The sequence below is a fragment of the Coregonus clupeaformis genome, chromosome 12, assembly GCF_020615455.1.
Source record: "Coregonus clupeaformis isolate EN_2021a chromosome 12, ASM2061545v1, whole genome shotgun sequence".
NCBI lineage: Eukaryota > Metazoa > Chordata > Actinopteri > Salmoniformes > Salmonidae > Coregonus > Coregonus clupeaformis.
In genome coordinates, this window is record NC_059203.1 from 14,937,259 (window position 1) to 14,960,453 (window position 23,195).

The following is a 23,195-nucleotide window of genomic DNA, read 5'->3' on the forward strand; positions in this document are numbered from 1 at the left end:
TGCTGTAGCATCGCATGGGGCTATCACAACAGCTGCTGTAGCATCCCATGCTCTATCACAACAGCTGTTCGTCTCTTGGCTGTCATTCAGAAAATCCCTTCCTGGGTCAGATGATGATGTTTGAAAATATCAAGGCGTAACTAATCAGCAGGACACCAAATTGCATCCAACAAGTATTTTACATTATTATTGAAGAACCACGTTAATGACAGTATTGATTTAGGTTTTTGAGTATGGAGGTAAGGTGATTATTTTCGGTTAGAAGCATTCGATTTTGCAATGCATACATTATTTAGAATTTGTGTGCCCATGAAAACTGTTTTCACCCTGTAACATGTGACAAGAAATGTTACGTAGTTACACTGCATTTCTGAGATCTCTATACAAATAACTGTCCTGCTTAATATATGATAGAATTACATCTTACGCTGACATAAATGCAAGGACAGAAAAGTAATGTTTTATATCACACGATTTTGGACAAATCTGTCAAGACACCAAACATGATAAAGAGTTTTATTGAATATTGCTATGATTCCCCCCCCGAAGCAGTTAACAGCACATCATTCTAATTATAAAATAATTAATTTAAATTGGTGAATGCTACATTTCTCTAAGACTGGCTTGAGTACATGAACAGAATCTCCCGATAATGACACACAAAACTTCTTCAAGACAAATGTCATTCATCAAAACAAAGTGGTGTAATGTAATGACATGAAAAAATTGATTGTCAGATTATTATCAATGACTTATCAATAACTGTAACAAGTTGTCCATTGTAGGGAATCCTCACTGGTACCCTAGTTTATAGAATCCTCACTGGTACCCTAGTTTATAGAATCCTCACTGGTACCCTAGTTTATAGAATCCTCACTGGTACCCTAGTTTATAGAATCCTCACTGGTACCCTAGTTTATAGAATCCTCACTGGTACCCTAGTTTATAGAATCCTCACTGGTACCCTAGTTTATAGAATCCTCACTGGTACCCTAGTTTATAGAATCCTCACTGGTACCCTAGTTTATAGAATCCTCACTGGTACCCTAGTTTATAGAATCCTCACTGGTACCCTAGTTTATAGAATCCTCACTGGTACCCTAGTTTATAGAATCCTCACTGGTTCCCTAGTTTATAGAATCCTCACTGGTACCCTAGTTTATAGAATCCTCACTGGTACCCTAGTTTATAGAATCCTCACTGGTACCCTAGTTTATAGAATCCTCACTGGTACCCTAGTTTATAGAATCCTCACTGGTACCCTAGTTTATAGAATCCTCACTGGTACCCTAGTTTATAGAATCCTCACTGGTACCCTAGTTTATAGAATCCTCACTGGTACCCTAGTTTATAGAATCCTCACTGGTACCCTAGTTTATAGAATCCTCACTGGTTCCCTAGTTTATAGAATCCTCACTGGTACCCTAGTTTATAGAATCCTCACTGGTACCCTAGTTTATAGAATCCTCACTGGTACCCTAGTTTATAGAATCCTCACTGGTACCCTAGTTTATAGAATCCTCACTGGTTCCCTAGTTTATAGAATCCTCACTGGTACCCTAGTTTATAGAATCCTCACTGGTACCCTAGTTTATAGAATCCTCACTGGTACCATAGTTTATAGAATCCTCACTGGGACCCTAGTTTATAGAATCCTCACTGGTACCCTAGTTTATAGAATCCTCACTGGTTCCCTAGTTTATAGAATCCTCACTGGTACCATAGTTTATAGAATCCTCACTGGTTCCCTAGTTTATAGAATCCTCACTGGTACCATAGTTTATAGAATCCTCACTGGGACCCTAGTTTATAGAATCCTCACTGGTACCCTAGTTTATAGAATCCTCACTGGTTCCCTAGTTTATAGAATCCTCACTGGTACCATAGTTTATAGAATCCTCACTGGTTCCCTAGTTTATAGAATCCTCACTGGTACCATAGTTTATAGAATCCTCACTGGTTCCATAGTTTATAGAAAGCCCCATTTAGCGGTTGGGAACCAGTGCTTTGATGCAACCATGGGACTTCTCTTGTCTGCACATGAGTTTGTTCTAATGATCCTACCATGCAGGGAGGAGGAGGGGAGGGGGAGGAGGAGGAGGAGGAGGCGGAGGAGGAGGAGGCGGAGGAGGAGGAGGGGGAGGAGGAGGAGGCGGGGGAGGGGGAGGAGGGGGAGGAGGAGGAGGAGGAGGAGGCGGCGGTCTGCCCCAATTATAACTGCTCAGGGTCTCTGTTCAACAGGCCTGTCTGTGACTCAGACCCACACTAGAAACCACAGAGATACAGGTTGGCAGGCAGACAGACAGAAAGACAGTCTCACATGGGCCATTTCTACTGTTGTTGTGGTTGGGGGTTGGGTCCCTCACTCTGGTGACCATAAAATATTCTACTGCAGACAGCTGTATGTCTCCGTTGTTTTGTTTTGTATTGTGTATTACAAAAGTAGCCCCTCGTCACAGCTTTGCTTCTGGGTGCCAAGATCATAAGACAAGTAAGTAATGGTCACAGGTATGACCATTACTATGTATTACTAGGTATGACCAATGGCGGCAGGTAGCTTAGTGGTTAAGAGCGTTGTGCTTGTAACCGAAAGGTCGCTGGTTCTAATCCCCGAGCCGACTAGGTGAAAAATCTGTCGATGTGCCCTTGAGCAAGGCACTTAACCCTAATTGCTCCTGTAAGTCGCTCTGGATAAGAGCGTCTGCTAAATGACTAAAATGTAAAATGTAATGTTTAATTGAGGACTGGTGTAAGATTATGGTTTTAGGCACACCAGTTAGGCCTAAGTTCTGAGGCTCATTCAAACAATACCGGTGTGTTGTGGAGAGGTTTGGGTCGTATTGTGTGGAGAGAGTTGAGGTCCGTGTGGTTTAAATGGAAGGGTTTGGAATCCTTGGAATGTGTTCTTTCCCGTAAGACCCAAAACTACTTACCGTTGAGTGAAACCATTATTCTGTCAGCCCTGACGTTCAGTTTCACCTGAGGGGATGGGCTGTGGAACACACATACACTTCACTGTGCTTCAAGTGTCCACGGTCGTGGCCACGCTGTGTGCAATCGATGAAGTTGCAATGCACAGTACTGAATACTGAATGGCGGAGTATGACTGGATAACCAATCTGAAGAGCAGTAATGTAAATCAAATGGGATTTCCTCCACCACAGACCTCTCCTCTCATAGGGTGCATACTATACAGTACGCTACCATTTGACCAGAGCCATATGGCTCTGTAGTGAACTATATAGGGAACAGGGCGCCATTTAGGACCCAGCTGTCAAACCATCCCGGGGACTCCTGCTAGTCCCACCACCGCCTGAAAACCCCCAGGGATCATCATCATAATAACACGACTGGTTTTCCAGATGGACTTCTGGGAAGTACTACAGGACGGTTAACCATTTCACAGTGTTAAAGACGGCTGCTTCCAAGAAGAGCTGACAGAATAGGTCTAGTGGGGAGGCTTTACTCCTGACTGGGGTGGGGAACTGCCCCCCTCCCTACCTTCAGGCTATACTCAAACCCTACACCCCAACCCGAGCCCTCCGTCCTGCCACCTCTGGTCTCTTGGCCCTCCCACCCCTACGGGAGGGCAGCTCCCGCTCAGCCCAGTCCAAGCTCTTCTGTCCTGGCATCCCAATGGTGGAACCAGCTTCCCCCTGAAGCTAGGACAGCAGAGTCCCTGCTCATCTTCCGAAAACACCTGAAACCCCACCTCTTCAAAGAGTATCTTAAATAATCCCCCTCCTCACCTCGACCCCACCCAAATTAAATATATATAATTCCTGACCCAGCACTTTTACTTGACCCTTTCTAGCTCTGACTTTGCTGATAACTACTTTATTGAGGAAAAGTGTACTTACTATGACTTTGAAATGTGGTTGTCCCACCTAGCTGTCTTCAGATGAGTCTCTCTGGATAAGAGCGTCTGCTAAAATGACTCAAATGTAAATGTATTAAAGCCCTTCAGTTAGTTTTACCAGGTTGGTTTACCAGGAGGTTGGTGGAGGTGGAAGGGCAGGTCTACTCCCCCCTCCACATCCCCCAGGTGATGGCCAGCGCTGGCTGTACAGAGAGATAAAAGGCTGGGTGCCCAGATGGGTTAGGCTAGAGGGTCAGGCTGGTCCACTCCCTAGGTGTCTGGCTGAGTTAGGCTGGGCCAGGACCAAACCTGTAGTGAGTTATCATAACGATCTGTGGAGTACACTGTGGTGAGGAGCGGCGAGTCTGAGTGGTATGTGAGACGTGGCAGAGCTGTGGAGGCCTGGCCAACCGGTAGATCTGTTCCATATGTTTCCTGAGCGCCACTCGCTGCAGAGCAGACAGAGACTGAGTCCCAAATGGCACCCTATTCCCTATGTAGTGCACTACTTCTGACCACAGCCCTATGAGACCTGGATAGGGCTCTGGTCAAAAGTAGCGCACCACATCTGGAATAGGGTGCCATTTGGGACTCAGACAGACTGCTTTGCCTCCTTTCCTTGGCTTCACACAGCCTGTCCAAGCCCCTGTGATTAACACCAGAAAACAGACGGATTGTTGCAACTTGTATTTTTTGAGAGGGGAAAAAAAGAACAGCTGAACTAAACATGCTGAAATTGTGGTTAGGATGATCTTGATGAACTCTCCTCCTTTCATTAAAATGCAGATATCCATTTCAGGCATTCAGTCATCTAACCTAAATAGTGCAATGTATAGGGTTGGTCCTTTGTTGGAGGACTATGTTACAGCTGAGCAGGTTGTTGGGTCCTTTGTTGAGGACTATTTTATAGCTGAGCAGGTTGTTGGGTCCTTTGTTGGAGGACTATGTTACAGCTGAGCAGGTTGTTGGGTCCTTTGTTGGAGGACTATGTTACAGCTGAGCAGGTTGTTGGGTCCTTTGTTGGAGGACTATGTTACAGCTGAGCAGGTTGTTGGGTCCTTTGTTGGAGGACTATGTTACAGCTGAGCAGGTTGTTGGGTCCTTTGTTGGAGGACTATGTTACAGCTGAGCAGGTTGTTGGGTCCTTTGTTGGAGGACTATGTTACAGCTGAGCAGGTTGTTGGGTCCTTTGTTGGAGGACTATGTTACAGCTGAGCAGGTTGTTGGGTCCTTTGTTGGAGGACTATGTTACAGCTGAGCAGGTTGTTTTGAAACGACTATCCATCACACAAGGGAGGAGGGCATACTAGAAGTGTATGTGTGTGATCAGGGCCATATTCTAGACATGCCGCCCACGTGTTGCCCCACACCGGTTGAGTATGACTAAGGGTTTACTAGACAGACCTGAAGAGTGGCGGTGGGTGCGGCCAAAACAAACCTAGAGGACTAAAAAAAACAGAACTTTAAAATATCTCACTGACTAAATAGACCCAGTGTGTCTGTGATGCATTGAGACATCAATCATATGATGGATACAGTCGTTTTGAATCATTGATGTCAGTCAGGTCTGGCAAAAGAAACAACTAGGTAATGAAAAACTGTCACAGTTTGAGCAGATCAAACCTGCTGTCTGCGTTTATCCAATAAATACAGCATTCAACTCTTACCCTGGGAGGTCCAGACTAACTGCTGCTTTTCTGTTTTACCTGATCACCTTTCCTGGTGCCCCAGGACTAAAGTACTTCCTGGTTACAGGGGAAGAGTGAAAACAAGCAGTGGAATTGGCTTCGAATTTGAATTTGAGGGACATACAGCATCGTTATATTCTGTTTACTGGTTCTCTGAATGACAGACAGCATCGTTATATTCTGTTTACTGGTTCTCTGACTGACAGACAGCATCGCCATATTCTGTTTACTGGTTCTCTGACTGACAGACAGCATCGCCATATTCTGTTACTGGTTCTCTGACTGACAGACAGCATCATATTCTGTTTACTGGTTCTCTGACTGACAGACAGCATCGCCATATTCTGTTTACTGGTTCTCTGACTGACAGACAGCATCATATTCTGTTTACTGGTTCTCTGACTGACAGACAGCATCATATTCTGTTTACTGGTTCTCTGACTGACAGACAGCATCATATTCTGTTACTGTACCTCTGACTGCTTTTGAATAATATTTGTAGACCTGGTTCAGTGGCGTCCTCTACTGGTGATGTGAGAGAAGAGCTGAGTTTCAGTTTCCTGTCTTTCTACTGTTGCTATCAGACATACAATAAATACTGTAGACATTGACAATAACATCATTTTGAATAAAACAGTGCGGGCACCACTGTTTATGACGTCAGGTACAAACCATGAATATGCAGGTTTGTTACATATGAAAAACAAATATATTTTTCTTAAAGGTGAAATAAAAGTTGAATATTTCCTTTTCTGTAATTTATATGTCAAGTTTATTTAATTAGAACAGTTACATACATGTATGCTACAATAGAGAATCATGTTCAACGTTGACTAGTTTCTGTAATTATATATTTTTAGCACCATGTAGACATGTAACGTTGACTAGTTTCTGTAATTATATATTTTTAGCACCATGAAAACTAGTCTTATTTAGGCTATATCTAGCAGATTATAAAAGTGAGGCATGCTGTGTGTTAAGAAATATACAAGAGAACAAATCCCACAGTTGATTCTAATTCTACCATAAACAGAGAAGAAACAAAGATATTCACTAAAACACCGAAGTACAAAACAGGGGTGGATGTGTTGTTGACTCATTAAGGAGGATTGAAGAGTTTGGTCTTTACAAAAAAATCCTGTGTGTTGAGGAGGTGGGTATTACTGAAGTCTACCAGAAGGAGGCGCTATAGGATTGCTTTTGATCGTGACAGACACCTACAGTGACCCTACCACCCTAGGCACTTGTAGATCTGAAACTGTATAGGATAGATGTCACCATAAGGTTACAACTTCACCTCGCCATCTGATAGGCTAGAGGGGAGTATTTGCCATTTGAATTCCACCCATCCAGCGGTGTCAGAACTACACCAGTTCCTAGAAACGGACCAGTCAACATCCCCGATAGTGGGAAAACAACTCATGTGGTGCTACAGTTTATACCATGAAGACATCTATGCTGTGGTGAGATATCAGATCACACTCTGGCAGGAGGGAGACGGACACCTCTGTCTGTGTGTGTGTGTGTGTGTGTGTGTGTGTGTGTGTATACGTGCGTGTTACTTCCTCCTCCGGTTGCTGCCCAGCTGAACGCCCCTGTGTGTGTATTAGTGTGTGTGTGTGTGTGTGTGTATATTAGTGTGTGTGTGTGTGTGTGTGTGTTGTGTGTGTGTGTGTGTGTGTGTATTAGTGTGTGTGTATATGCGTGCGTGTTACTTCCTTCTCCTGTTGTTGCCCAGCTGAACGCCCCTGTGTGTGTGTGTGTATTAGTGTGTGTGTATATTAGTGTGTGTGTGTGTGTATTAGTGTGTGTGTGTGTGTGTATATTAGTGTGTGTGTGTGTGTATATTAGTGTGTGTGTGTGTGTGTGTATTAGTGTGCGTGTTACTTCCTCCACCGGTTGTTGCCCAGCTGAACGCCCCTGTGTGTGTGTGTGTATTAGTGTGTGTGTGTGTGTGTGTGTGTATTAGTATTAGTGTGTGTGTGTGTGTATATGCGTGCGTGTTACTTCCTCCTCCGGTTGTTTCCCAGCTGAACCCCACTGCGTCCAGACACACAGCGGAAAGTGGCAGGCTGGACGTCCCAGTACTTGACTGGGTTATAGAACAGACTTATGCCCGTATACAGGGTCTTCTTAACACTGGAGCGTACAGGGCAGAAGTCATTCACGCCCACGTTGCTGATAGTGTTAGCATGGAGGTACACCACCTGGGGGGGAAATAGGGACCAATTAATCAAGCAATCAATTAGTCAATTACACCACCTGGTGGAATTGGGACAAGTCTCAAGTTTAGGTTCATGTAGCATGCTGAGGTAATCTGAGGTAAATAGAGGTTCGGTTATGTCCCATTGCTACTCGGATACTCTGTCTGGCTATGTGTGGCTATTTGTGAATGTCTTAAAGATTCACACATAGCTAGAATCATAGAGGCAATCATGCTTGAAGATATTTAGGAATCTGTAGCCTACGTCGTCGTAGCACAGGGGTGTCAAACTCATTCATGGAGGGCCTAGTGTCTGAGGGCTTTTAGTATTTTCCTTTCCGTTAAGACCTGGACAACCAGGTGAGGGGAGTTCCTTACTAAGACCTAGACAACCAGGTGAGGGGAGTTCCTTACTAAGACCTGGACAACCAGGTGAGGGGAGTTCCTTACTAAGACCTAGACAACCAGGTGAGGGGAGTTCCTTACTAAGACCTGGACAACCAGGTGAGGGGAGTTCCTTACTAAGACCTGGACAACCAGGTGAGGGGAGTTCCTTACTAAGACCTAGACAACCAGGTGAGGGGAGTTCCTTACTAAGACCTAGACAACCAGGTGAGGGGAGTTCTTTACTAATTAGTGACCTTAATCAACCACATACAAGGGACACTCGGCCCTCCGTGGAATGAGTTTGACACGTGTCGAAGCAGAATGGAATGACAGTGGAAATTCTGCATGGTGCAACACTACAATGATGAGTTGAGTGCACTAATAGTAGGAGTAAAGACTGTTTCAAGTTATTTTTGGAATGACAAACAGGCGATTAACCATATCTTACCTGTAGATACCTGAGTGAGTTCAGACCAGGCGGAACCTTCTTTAGCTTGTTGTTGTCAAGGTGGATCTCACGGACGTTGGGTATACTGGCCAGGCTTCCGTTCTCAACAAACTTGATTTGGTTGAAGCCCAGTCCTAATCTGTAAATATATAGTAAGCTTTCAGATATACGGAATCAAACTGACAGGTGTATTTTGTGTTTTTTACATCTCAGTAGTGTTTTACCGTTGTAATTTTTTATATCTGAAAAAGTCCTCAATTTCTACTTTGGTGATCTTGTTGTAATCCAAGTGAAGGTCTGTGAGTGACGATGGGAGGTCTGAAAAACAGGAAATCACTGTCAGGTTACGATGCACAGTACACTTAAAGGGACCGTGCAGTCAAAAACAAGATGTTCCTATTTATTTATGAATTTTTTTCCCACACTGAGGTCGAATTATAATTTTTTTTAAATGAAAAAATGTATAAAAATGAGCTTTTTGGAGAAAAAAAACTCCTGTAATTTCAGCCTGTTCAGGTGGATGGAGTTTTTGGCCCAGAGCATGACATCACAATCTGATTGGATTATTTTGACCAATGACCAATCAGCTTTGCACACTCTTGGCATTCTCTCAACCAGCTTCACCTGGAATGCTTTTCCAACAGTCTTGAAGGTGATCCCACATATGCTGAGCACTTGTTGGCTACTTTTCCTTCACTCTGCCGTCCGACTCATCCCAAACCATCTCAATTGGGTTGAGGTCGGGTGATTGTGGAGGCCAGGTCATCTGATGCAGCACTCCATCACTCTCCTTCTTGGTCAAATAGCCCTTACACAGCCTGGATCTCCAATTTGGACTCCAGATCAAAGGACACATTTCCACCCTGCAGCAGAGAGCTAACTCTGGGTCTTCCATTCCTGTGGTGGTCCTCATGAGAGCCAGTTTCATCATAGCACTTGATGGTTTTTGCGACTGCACTTGAAGAAACTTTAAAAGTTCTTGAAATGTTTCGTATTGACTGACCTTCATGTCTTAAAGTAATGATAGACTGTCGTTTCTCTTTGCTTATTTGAGCTGTTCTTGCCATAATATGGACTTGGTCTTTTACCAAATAGGGCTATCTTCTGTATACCCCCTACCTTGTCACAACACAACTGATTGGCTCAAACGCATTAAGAAGGAAAGAAATTCCACAAATTAACTTTTAAGAAGGCACACGTGTTAATTGAAATGCATTCCAGGTGACTACCTCATGAAGCTGGTTGAGAGAATGCCAAGAGTGTGCAAAGCTGTCATCAAGGCAAAGGGTGGCTATTTGAAGAATCTCTAATATAAAAATATATTTTGATTTGTTTAACACTTTTTTTTGGTTACTACATGATTCCATATGTGTTATTTCATAGTTTTGATGTCTTCACTATTATTCTACAATGTAGAAAATAGTAAAAATAAAGAGAAACCCTGGAATGAGTAGGTGTGTCCAAACTTGTGACTGGTACCTTTAGGTACAGCTGTGAGCTTGGCTTGTAGTGGTAGTTTACCTTTAGGTACAGCTGTGAGCTTGGCCTCCGCGATCCTGATGTACAGGGTTTCCATACCGTCGAACGCTCCCAGCTCTATCCCGTTGTTAGCTAACGGGTTAGCACTCATCTCTGGTCAGAAAATATACAGGGAGGTTAGCCTTATGTATGACGCTTTGAAAAATGTCTTTCTTGAACTCCTGTACAGCTACAGTGTCATTAATAACCCTAGATGCATTCTGCCTCCAATGACAACCTTGTATTCTTCATATTGTGCGCTACAGTTGACCAGGGTCACATTGGGCCGCCACATAAGGAGTAGTATTCTTCTCTGCCAATAGACCCAGCCAGTTGCCGCCATTGTAAATACGAATTTGTTCTCAACTGACATACCCAGAACATGCAGAGACTTCATCCCTTTAAAGGCCTCTTTTTGGATGTTGCTGATCTTGTTGTCGTGGATACGCAGCTCCAGGATGTTCCGGGGCAGGTTGGCAGGTATCCGTGTCAGCTGGTTGTAGGACAGGTACAGCAGCTGCAGCCGATCCATGTTACGGAAAGCTTTGGGATGGATCTTGGAGATCTTGTTGTTAACCAGGAACAGGGCCTGGGGAAGAGAAGATATGTGAAATATACAGAAACTCTTGGAGTTTAGACAATGGGAGGTTTGCTTGAACAATACATTGGACCCCAGGAAGTAACAGCTAATGGGGATCCAAATAAACAGATAAATACTTTGGCCGATTTATTAAATGCGTTTCGGCCAGTCTTAAAACCACTGCATTTCGACCAGTCTTAAAACCACTGCGTTTTCGACCAGTCTTAAAACCACTGCGTTTTCGGCCAGTCTTAAAACCAATGCATTTTGGCCAGTCTTTCCCCTAGATAGCTTAATTTCCAGGCAGGGTACAAACTGTAGCCTACATCTGTCTGTCTGTACAGGCTCTGTGAAACACCCCGTAGAAGGTTTTAAGCCGAAACCATGCCATGTTTCCCCTTATTGTATAGGTAAGGCAGTCCACCTTGCTAAGCTCTCTCGTCCCCCACCTAAAATAATATGGCTTCTATTTCAATTGAGCGTTTTGGTGCTTGAGGCCCCGGATGTTGCTTTGGGGGGCCTTTGTACCCTACCTGGAAAATAATCTACCTAGTTACACAGAGCCCGTACAGACAGATGTAGGTTACAGTATGAATTACATAAAGGATCTCTATGGGCTACAGTGTATGCTGATGGAGACACTGGTTCAGATGGGTTCTGGTTCAGATGGGTTCCGTCTGATGGAGACACTGGTTCAGATGGGTTCCGTCTGATGGAGACACTGGTTCAGATGGGTTCCGTCTGATGGAGACACTGGTTCAGATGGTATAAAGAGCTTGGCTCAGGGCAGGCCTTCATGTGGTTGATCGCCAGCTGTGACCGCGAGCACAATCAAAGGCCTCCGTCTGAACAACAATGTTAGCACCATGACACACAACTTCCATGAATGTGTGATTCTGTCCTAATCTGTGTTGCATATAGGCCTAGGGGGGGAATGTGTGATTCTGTCCTAATCTGTGTTGCATATAGGCCTAGGGGGGGAATGTGTGATTCTGTCCTAATCTGTGTTGCATATAGGCCTAGGGGGGAATGTGTGATTCTGTCCTAATCTGTGTTGCATATAGGCCTAGGGGGGGAATGTGTGATTCTGTCCTAATCTGTGTTGCATATAGGCCTAGGGGGGAATGTGTGATTCTGTCCTAATCTGTGTTGCATATAGGCCTAGGGGGGAATGTGTGATTCTGTCCTAATCTGTGTTGCATATAGGCCTAGGGGGGAATGTGTGATTCTGTCCTAATCTGTGTTGCATATAGGCCTAGGGGGAATGTGTGATTCTGTCCTAATCTGTGTTGCATATAGGCCTAGGGGGGAATGTGTGATTCTGTCCTAATCTGTGTTGCATATAGGCCTAGGGGGGAATGTGTGATTCTGTCCTAATCTGTGTTGCATATAGGCCTAGGGGGGAATGTGTGATTCTGTCCTAATCTGTGTTGCATATAGGCCTAGGGGGGAATGTGTGATTCTGTCCTAATCTGTGTTGCATATAGGCCTAGGGGGAATGTGTGATTCTGTCCTAATCTGTGTTGCATATAGGCCTAGGGGGGGAATGTGTGATTCTGTCCTAATCTGTGTTGCATATAGGCCTAGGGGGGAATGTGTGATTCTGTCCTAATCTGTGTTGCATATAGGCCTAGGGGGGAATGTGTGATTCTGTCCTAATCTGTGTTGCATATAGGCCTAGGGGGGAATGTGTGATTCTGTCCTAATCTGTGTTGCATATAGGCCTAGGGGGGAATGTGTGATTCTGTCCTAATCTGTGTTGCATATAGGCCTAGGGGGGAATGTGTGATTCTGTCCTAATCTGTGTTGCATATAGGCCTAGGGGGAATGTGTGATTCTGTCCTAATCTGTGTTGCATATAGGCCTAGGGGGGAATGTGTGATTCTGTCCTAATCTGTGTTGCATATAGGCCTAGGGGGGAATGTGTGATTCTGTCCTAATCTGTGTTGCATATAGGCCTAGGGGGGGAATGTGTGATTCTGTCCTAATCTGTGTTGCATATAGGCCTAGGGGGGAATGTGTGATTCTGTCCTAATCTGTGTTGCATATAGGCCTAGGGGGGGAATGTGTGATTCTGTCCTAATCTGTGTTGCATATAGGCCTAGGGGGGAATGTGTGATTCTGTCCTAATCTGTGTTGCATATAGGCCTAGGGGGAATGTGTGATTCTGTCCTAATCTGTGTTGCATATAGGCCTAGGGGGGAATGTGTGATTCTGTCCTAATCTGTGTTGCATATAGGCCTAGGGGGGAATGTGTGATTCTGTCCTAATCTGTGTTGCATATAGGCCTAGGGGGGAATGTGTGATTCTGTCCTAATCTGTGTTGCATATAGGCCTAGGGGGGAATGTGTGATTCTGTCCTAATCTGTGTTGCATATAGGCCTAGGGGGGAATGTGTGATTCTGTCCTAATCTGTGTTGCATATAGGCCTAGGGGGGGAATGTGTGATTCTGTCCTAATCTGTGTTGCATATAGGCCTAGGGGGGAATGTGTGATTCTGTCCTAATCTGTGTTGCATATAGGCCTAGGGGGGGAATGTGTGATTCTGTCCTAATCTGTGTTGCATATAGGCCTAGGGGGGGGATGTGTGTCTGAATGTGATTCGGACTGAGGTGAAAAAGTCACTCCACTCTAAAGTGATAGGAAGCAGTGATGAATGTTGCCGTGTTGGATCAGAGTAGGAGAGATGTTTATCATGTGTTTCTTACGTAGATCTTGTTAATGCCTTTGAAGTCGTCCTCCGTGACCTCGGTGATGTCGTTATTCTGGAGGTCGATCATTAGTGTGTCGGCGGGAATGTTCTCGGGCACAGAGAGCAACCCTGTGGAGACAGGATATCAATCAATCAACAAATCAGCTGTGTATTGTCCACGTAGCCGTAAAGCTAACGTCACAGAGAAGTTGCATATGTAATGAGAACAGTAGTGGTCCCAGAGTAGAGCCTTGAGGAACTCCAAAATGTCACTGAGCATGATTGCCTCCAGTCTTACAGTATCTTAACAGATGAGACTTTCATACAAGTGATTCATCAATGCTGTAATAGAATGTTAGGAGCCCCTAGCCCCCCCTCTCCCCCAGACTGAGAGCGAGGAGTAGTGAGTGGGTAATAGAACCTTACCCAGATCAGAGCACTGCACCACCCGTAGGGAGCACTGGCAGCCAAAGGGGCAGTCCGTGAGGAAGTCGTCATCATCATCATCATCATCATCCTCGTCCTGCATCATGATTTCATGGTCCCTCATGAAGTCCAAGACGTTAATTGGCTGGTAGGGCTTGGCATGGCCCAGTGCCAGCAGACACAGCAGCAGGAAGCCTCTCATGGTGAAGACTAGTGGGCCTATAAAACAAGATGCCATGTAATAAAGACTAGTGGGTCTACACAAAAAGAACAAGAATGAGAAGACGGATACTTTATTTTCTTGAAGAGAGTCTAAAATTAATCTTTCTGCTTGATCAGCCAATTTGCCCAAGATGGCTCACACACTAGACACAAGCTTTGAGAAATACCCAAGATGGCTCACACACTAGACACAAGCTTTGAGAAATACCCAAGATGTCTCACACACTAGACACGAGCTTTGAGAAGTACCCAAGATGGCTCACACACTAGACACGAGCTTAGATAAGTACCCAAGATGGCTCACACACTAGACACGAGCTTAGATAAATACCCAAGATGGCTCACACACTAGACACAAGCTTTGAGAAATACCCAAGATGTCTCACACACTAGACACAATCTTTGAGAAATACCCAAGATGTCTCACACACTAGACACGAGCTTAGAGAAGTACCCAAGATGGCTCACACACTAGACACGAGCTTAGAGAAGTACCCAAGATGGCTCACACACTAGACACGAGCTTAGAGAAATACCCAAGATGGCTCACACACTAGACACGAGCTTAGAGAAATACCCAAGATGTCTCACACACTAGACACGAGTTTAGAGAAATACCCAAGATGGCTCACACACTAGACACAAGCTTTGAGAAATACCCAAGATGTCTCACACACTAGACACAATCTTTGAGAAATACCCAAGATGTCTCACACACTAGACACGAGCTTAGAGAAATACCCAAGATGGCTCACACACTAGACACGAGCTTAGAGAAATACCCAAGATGGCTCACACACTAGACCCGAGCTTAGAGAAATACCCAAGATGGCTCACACACTAGACACAAGCTTTGAGAAATACCCAAGATGTCTCACACACTAGACACAAGCTTTGAGAAATACCCAAGATGTCTCACACACTAGACACGAGCTTAGAGAAATACCCAAGATGGCTCACACACTAGACACGAGCTTAGAGAAATACCCAAGATGTCTCACACACTAGACACAAGCTTAGACAAATACCCAAGATGTCTCACACACTAGACACAAGCTTTGAGAAATACCCAAGTGTTGTAACACATCAATGATCTGAGAATCTGTACCAGGTTTCTGACTATATCATTTTCATTGTGTTGCTGTGCTATCATCTTTCCTTTTTGTAGGACAAAGAAATAACCTAACGTAGGTCAGGTTAAGCTATGATTCTGAGTGTGTTAGAATGACCCTGCAGCTACTGAAGTCTAAACAGACACAGAACTGATGATGTTAGTCTTGCTAGACGTTGTTGCCAAGTCTTCGCCAAAAGGATGTCCTGGCCTGCACTGTAAGGACGTTGAAACATGTTATGTTTTTTTGGATTGATTATGATTTAAACAGAAAGTTGATAAAAGCTAAGTTTGATTCTGGTAGTTTATTATTTTCTCTCTGCAACTTTGCCAAAATGTTGAACTCTATTTATTCTTGGATGGAAAGCATGTCTAGATGAGTATAAAATATGCAGTAGTCCTGTCAAGGCGCTCCCTTTAAGTTCAATCCTAACACTATGACCTTAGGTGTACTTGCTGTTTTTGTAAGGTTTTTTGGGGGAAAAACTCAGCAAGTTACTTTTTAGTCTGTAATCAAGGTTTCCATGAACTATTGTGCAGGAATTTAGACATTACAGCCGACGCAAAAGTTGTTTTGCTTCTTGCTCAATATTCACCATCTGTGGCGTTTTACACGTAAGGTTTTCCAGAACTAGCTATGTATCTATCAATTTCTCACACTTTCTCAGACTACACAAGACCAACAGAGGGAAATGGAACAAGTTATCTTCTCACCCTTTCTCAAGGCCAACCGAGGGAAATGGAGCAGTACTGTGGGTGGGTTGGGTTGTGTATGACCATGATCCATTCAGCAACCCAATGCTGTTTCTACCCACAACTATTTGGTGGTGGTTCAGAGGCATTCTGTAATACTTAACAGCACAGACATGTACTATGAAACTAAATAAATCTAGCACATTATACAGTGCATTCGTAACGTATTCAGACCCCTTGACCTTTTCCACATTTTGGTACGTTACAGCCTTATTCTAAAATGGATAAAAAAATTGCATCAATCTACACACAATACCCCATAATGACAAAGTGAAAACAGGTTTTTAGAATGTTTTTGCAAATGTATTAAATTAAAAACAGATACCTTATTTACATAAGTATTCAGACCCTTTGCTATGAGACTAGAAATTGAGCTCAGGTGCATCCTGTTTCCATTGATCATCCTTGAGATGTTTCTGCAACTTCATTGGAGTCCATCTGTGGTAAATTCAATTGATTGGACATGATTTGGAAAGGCACACACCTGTCTATATAAGGTCCCACAGTTGACAGTGCATGTCATAGCAAAAACCAAGCCATGAGGTCGAAGGAATTGTCTGTAGAGCTCCGAGACAGGATTGTGTCGAGGCACAGATCTGGGGAAGGGTACCAAAAAATGTCTGCAGCATTGAAGGTCCCCAAGAACACAGTGGCCTCCATCTTTCTTAAATGGAAGAAGTATGGAACCACCAAGACTCTTCCTAGAGCTGGCCGCCTGGCCAAACTGAGCAATCGGGGGAGAAGGGCCTTGTTCAGGGAGGTGACTAAGAACCCGATGGTCACTCTGACAGAGCTCCAGAGTTCCTCTGTGGAGATGGGAGAACCTTCCAGAAGGACAACCATCTCTGCAGCACTCCACCAATCAGGCCTTTATGGTAGAGTGGCCAGACGGAAGCCACTCCTCAGTAAAAGGCACATGACAGCCTGCTTGGAGTTTGCCAAAAGGCACCTAAAGGACTCTCAGACCATGAGAAACAAGATTATCTGGACTGATGACACCAAGATTGAACTCTTTGGCCTGAATGCCAAGCGTCACGTCTGGAGGAAACCTGGCACTATCCCTACGGTGAAGCATGGTGGTGGCAGCATCATGCTGTGGGGATGTTTTTCAGTGGCAGGGACTGGGAGACTAGTCAGGATCGAGGGAAAGATGAACGGAGCAAAGTAAAGAGAGATATTTGATGGAAACCTGCTCCAGAGCGCTCAGGACCTCAGACTGGGGACAAAGGTTCACCTTCCAACAGGACAACGACCCTAAGCACACAGCCAAGACAACACAGGAGTGGCTTCGGGACAAGTCTCTGTATGTCCTTGAGTGGCAGGCCAGAGCTGGAGTTGAACCCAATCGAACATCTCTGGAAAGACCTGAAAATAGCTGTGCAGCTATTTTTTGCTTTGTCATTATGGGGTATTATGTGTAGATTAATATGGGGGAAAAACCAATTTAATCCGTTTTAGAATAAGGCTGTGACGTAACGAAATGTGGAAAAGGTCTGAAATACTTTCCAAATGCACTGTATACTCAAATACTGCACTACTCTAGAATCAGAAGTACTGTGTTTTGAATACCCAGTTACTGTTTGGTTACAAATAAGCAGATTTTCAGAAATGTATCTTACATCTTTTATGCATGCATCCATCCATTTTCATACTGATCCTAATTTTTATAGTTTCCTCTTGTGCATGTCAACGCTGAACCATCAAGAAGCGTATTTCAAGTAAAAGGTTCACCCATTCTGAATGTTATTGTTTTTGTGCATCTCCGAGCGATGTTCTACTATCGATTACCTGGGTCAATTCATGTTTTCATGTGAATCGGGGCGGCAGGTAGCTTAGTGGTTAAGAGCGTTGTGCCAGTAACCGAAAGGTCGCTGGTTCTAATCCCCGAGCCGACTAGGTGAAAAATCTGTCGGTGCCCTTGAGCAAGGCACTTAACCCTAATTGCTCCTGTAAGTCGCTCTGGATAAGAGCGTCTGCTAAATTACTAAAAATGTTAAATGTAATCGGAGGTGTTGCCGTTCAAGCAGGCAGAATTTCGGCAGGTATGACGTAGCATTGCGATACAGCCGGTCTAACAACACTGGAAGTTAATAGGAGTACGACTTTTAGATCGCGAAAACCTCACTCATACATGTCAGATTTAAATACTGTCCGATACCATAATGCTTTAGGTTGTTTTCTCTCGAATGAGCCATTGATCATATTTTTGCGATATTCCTACCTCGAGAAATGTGTAATTTAACAGAGGGTCTAACTCATTTCTCCCATTAGTCTGCCTCTTCAGTCCAGGGTGCATTGCCTGGTGCCGTTGTGAATGTCAGACTCCACTCTGTGAGGCACATCGATCTGCAGGTTGAACATGGTGAGATTGTAGACTCCTAAATTGATAGTGCAGTTTGTTTATAAATAACTAGCTCCTTCTCATGCTGATATTGACTTTGGTCTTGTTGTGTGTAGCTACGTTTTCTACCTAGCTAGCTAGCCAGCCCAGAGAGAGAGCATTGCATTGTGGGATTTGTAGTCGACTTGAGCTGCAACAGATTTCCACAACGGTTTTCACACGTTGCTACCAACCTTATTATAACGACCAAAATGAAACATTTGTTTGCAAAAAATATTGTTCTCACATATTAGTGTCACGTAACACCAAATTACGGGAATGAGTGGTTTTGGGTGGATTTTTCCTTTAAGCCTGCTACATCAATTGAGACAATCACAATCTATTCAAACGTTTTCTGAGATCAAGTTCATAAACTCAGATAATGTATCCATTTCCGAAGTTTAACAATAACATTGAGGTAGCACACCTCAGCTGACAGTTACTCTTCCCCCCCTCCCCCCACAGTTAAATTCTATATTACTTTATTGATCCACTCAGGCTGAACAAAGTAAGCCATTGTCAGATCACAGCTAATAACATCCTCCACATATCATACAGCTAATAACATCCTCTACATATCATACAGCTAATAACATCCTCTACATATCATACAGCTAATAACATCCTCCACATATCATACAGCTAATAACATCCTCCACATATCATACAGCTAATAACATCCTCCACATATCATACAGCTAATAACATCCCATTGCCCCTTACAATAATGTATATTTTGTTTAACTCACCTCGGCAGTCACTTAGTGTGTTGTATCCTTGTTTAACTCCAGTCAGATAGCCTCCAGAGAGAACATGAACCAAAGACCGTTACGATACCCACCAAGGCAGCAGTAGTCGGGAACAGTAGCTCCAGTCACAGTGGATGGGAGGACGGTGCATCAGACATCAGAGAGAAACACTAACTCTCTGAATGAAAAATAAACCTCTGCTGGTGCTGCTGCTGGTGCTGCTGCCGGCATGGAGAGCTTGGTTTGAATAAAGACCTATCACCCTCTCTCACACAGTCACAGAGATCACCACCACATCTCTGTATCGCTGGCTAGTCCTGAAAACGCATGGTTAATGGCCAGTCATGTGGTTCTCATCAGTACTTGAACTGGGGCCAGAATTGTACGTTTAAACTTCTCAATGCTTTAGTCTTTATATAGAACTAATGTACCATCCTACCGGTCCCAGTCCCCTGCTCCCCAACCCTCCTTCCCTATAAATGCCGTCCGTAGGTGGCCTTGTGCCATGTTAGATATTATTCATTTCATTTTTATTCTGCTGAACAGCCATCAAGAAGACTGGTGGTGGTTGTTACATAATAAAAGGAACTATTTGTTTTCCTCGATAGACCTGCAGAAGCTGAGAATGGATGGAGGGGGTCTGTCCTGCAAGTGTCTCTGAGACACCCAGCGTGACTTAGAGGAGCAATATGGATCAAATATACAATATGAACTGTATGTGATAAAGCCTATATTAATCAGTAGTATGCTATATGTATAGATATATATACAGTATGTGTGGCTATGTTAGTCCTGCCTTCAGAGGAATAATAATGGCACCGGAGGGGATGGCTGCCGTTCTACAGGCTCCTAACCAACTGTGCTATTTTGTTAGTTTTTTTTGCGTTGTTTGTAACTTATTTTGTATCTTATTGTGTACATAATGTTGCTGCTACCGTCTCTCATGACCGAAAATAACTTCTGGATATCAGAACAGCGATTACTCACCTCGAACTGGACACATTTATTTTTTTTCTTTAACGAGTCCGACGCGAAGGATATACTGCTTTATCGAGACCAGGCCCAAATCTCAGTCATTTTGCGTGAAGAAAAGACAGAGAAAAAGGGGGCGGAGGTCGGGCTGCCTTCTGAGAACTCGTAGGCGAGTGATTAAACCTCCACTACCATCCGTTCTATTGGCCAACGTGCAATCATTGGAAAACAAAATGGATGATCTACGATCAAGAATGTCCTACCAACGGGATATTAAAAACTGTAATATCTTCTGTTTCACCGAGTCGTGGCTGAACGACGACACAGATAATATAGAGCTGGCTGGATTTTCTGTGCATCGGCAGGACAGAGCAGCTACGTCTGGTAAGACGAGGGGCGGGGGGGGGGGTGTCAATTTGTCAATAGCTGCTGGTGCGCGATGTCTAATATTAAAGAAGTCGGAGTATTGCTCCCCTGAGGTAGAGTACCTTATGATAAACTGTAGACCACATTATCTACCAAGAGAGTTCTCATCTACAGTTGAAGTCGGAAGTTTACATACACCTTAGCCATATACATTTAAACTCAGTTTTTCACAATTCCTGACATTTAATCCTAGTAAAAATTCCCTGTCTTAGGTCAGTTAGGATCACCACTTTATTTTAAGAATGTGAAATGTCAGAATAATAGTAGAGATAATTATTTATTTCAACTTTTATTTCTTTCATCAAATTCCCAGTGGGTCAGAAGTTTACATACACTCAATTAGTATTTGGTAGCATTGCCTTTAATTGTTTAACTTGGGTCAAACGTTTCGGGTAGCCTTCCACAAGCTTCCCACAATAAGTTGGGTGAATTTTGGCCCATTCCTCCTGACAGAGCTGGTGTAACTAAGTCAGGTTTGTAGGCCTCTTTGCTCGCACATGCTTTTTCAGTTCTGCCCACACATTTTCTATAGGATTGAGGTCAGGACTTTGTGATGGCCACTCCAATACCTTGACTTTGTTGTCCTTAAGCTATTTTGCCACAACTTTGGAAGTATGCTTGGGGTCATTGTCCATTTGGAAGACCCATTTGCGACCAAGCTTTAACTTCCTGACTGATGTCTTGAGATGTTGCTTCAATATATCCACATAATTTTCCTTCCTCATGATGCCATCTATTTTGTGAAGTGCACCAGTCCCTCCTGCAGCAAAGCACCCCCACAGCATGATGCTGCCACCCCTGTGCTTCACGGTTGGGATGGTGTTCTTCGGCTCACAATGCATCCCCCTTTTTCCTCCAAACATAACGATGGTCATTATGGCCAAACAGTTCTATTTTTGTTTCATCAGACCAGAGGACATTTCTCCAAAAACTACGATCTTTGTCCCCATGTGCAGTTGCAAACCGTAGTCTGGCTTTTTTATGGCGGTTTTGGAGCAGTGGCTTCTTCCTTGCTGAGCGGCCTTTCAGGTTATGTCGATATAGGACTCATTTTACTGTGGATATAGATAATTTTGTACCTGTTTCCTCCAGCATCTTCACAAGGTCCATTGCTGTTGTTCTGGGATTGATTTGCACTTTTCGCACCAAAGTACGTTAATCTCTAGGAGACAGAACGCGTCTCCTTCCTGAGCGGTATGACGGCTGCGTGGTCCCATGGTGTTTATACTTGTGTACTATTGTTTGTACAAATTAACGTGGTACCTTCAGGTATTTGGAAATTGCTCCAAAGGATGAACCAGACTTTTGGATGTCTACAAAAAAAAATTCGGAGGTCTTGGCTGATTTCTTTTGATTTTCCCATGATGTCAAGCAAAGAGGCACTGAGTTTGAAGGTAGGCCTTGAAATACATCCACAGGTACACCTGCAATTGACTCAAATGATTTCAATTAACCTATCAGAAGCTTCTAAAGCCATGACATATGCAACCAAAGGGAGAAAAAAAAACTCTAGACCACCTTTACTCCACACACAGAGACGCATTCAAAGCTCTCCCTTGCCCTCCATTTGGCAAATCTGACCGTAATTGTATCCTGATTCCTGCTTATAAGCAAAAACTAAAGCAGGAAGTACCAGTGACTCGCTCAATAGAGAAGTGGTCAGATGACGCAGATGCTACGCTACAGGACTGTTTTGCTAGCACAGACTGGAATATGTTCCGGGACTCATCCAATGGCATTGATGAGTATACCATCTCAGTCATCGGCTTCATCAATAAGTGCATCAACGACGTCGTCCCCACAGTGACCGTACGTACATATGCATGGGCAAGTTGCAGCGGAGGGTGCAGAGCTGGTGGCCGGGGTAGGGGTAGCAAAACACTTATTGAAATTCTCGATTATCGTAGATTTATCGGTGGTGACAGTGTTTCCTAGCCTCAGTGCAGTGGGCAGCTGGGAGGAGGTGCTCTTATTCTCCATGGACTTTACAGTGTCCCAAAACTTTTTGGAGTTAGTGCTACAGGATGCACATTTCTGTTTGAAAAAGCTAGCCTTTGCTTTCCTAACTGATTGTGTATATTGGTTCCTGACTTCCATGAAAAGTTGCATATCGCGGGGGCTGTTTGATGCTAATGCAGTACGCCACAGGATGTTTTTGTGCTGATCAAGGGCAGTCAAGTCTGGGGTGAACCAGGGGATATATCTGTTCTTAGTTCTGAATTTTTTGAATTGGGCATGCTTATTTAAGATGGAGAGGAAAGCACTTTTGAAGAACATCCAGGCATCCTCTACTGACGGAATGAGGTCAATATCCATCCAGGATACCCGGGCCAGGTCAATTAGAAAGGCCTGCTCGCTAAAGTGTTTTGGGGAGTGTTTGACAGTGATGAGGGGTGGTCGTTTGACCGCGGACCCGTTACGGACGCAGGCAATAAGGCAGTGATCGCTGAGATCCTGGTTGATGACAGCAGAGGTGTATTTAGAGGGTAAATTAGTCAGGATGATATCTTTGAGGGTGCCCATGTTAACTGATTTAGGGTTGTACCTGGTAGGTTCCTTGATAATTTGTGTGAGATTGAGGACATCTAGTTTAGATTGTAGGACGGCCGGGGTGTTAAGCATATCCTAGTTTAGGTCACCAAGCAGTACGAACTCTGAGGATAGATGGGGGGGGGGCAAGCAATTCACATATGGTGTCCAGGGCACAGCTGGGGGCTGAGGGGGGTCTGTAGCAAGCGGCAACAGTGAGAGACTTATTTCTGGAAAGGTGGATTTTTAGAA

At 44.0% G+C, this 23,195-nt stretch overlaps 2 protein-coding genes across 3 annotated transcripts in view; one reads left to right on the forward strand and one right to left on the reverse strand.

Moving 5' to 3' along the window:
• LOC121577873 (centromere protein P) overlaps window positions 1–23,195 on the forward strand; it is a 170,628-nt gene that overhangs the window by 84,760 nt on the left and 62,673 nt on the right. The gene's annotated exons all lie outside the window — the stretch shown is intronic.
• aspn (asporin (LRR class 1)) lies at window positions 6,308–19,414 on the reverse strand. Its single transcript, XM_041891825.2, has 8 exons — window positions 19,017–19,414; window positions 13,802–14,020; window positions 13,392–13,504; window positions 10,479–10,692; window positions 10,107–10,217; window positions 8,810–8,903; window positions 8,586–8,724; window positions 6,308–7,754 (listed from the first exon to the last, which is right to left on the reverse strand). The coding sequence occupies exons 2-8, from the start codon at window positions 14,001–14,003 to the stop codon at window positions 7,551–7,553; spliced, it is 1,077 nt and encodes a 358-aa protein (XP_041747759.2). The 5' UTR covers window positions 14,004–14,020; window positions 19,017–19,414; the 3' UTR covers window positions 6,308–7,550.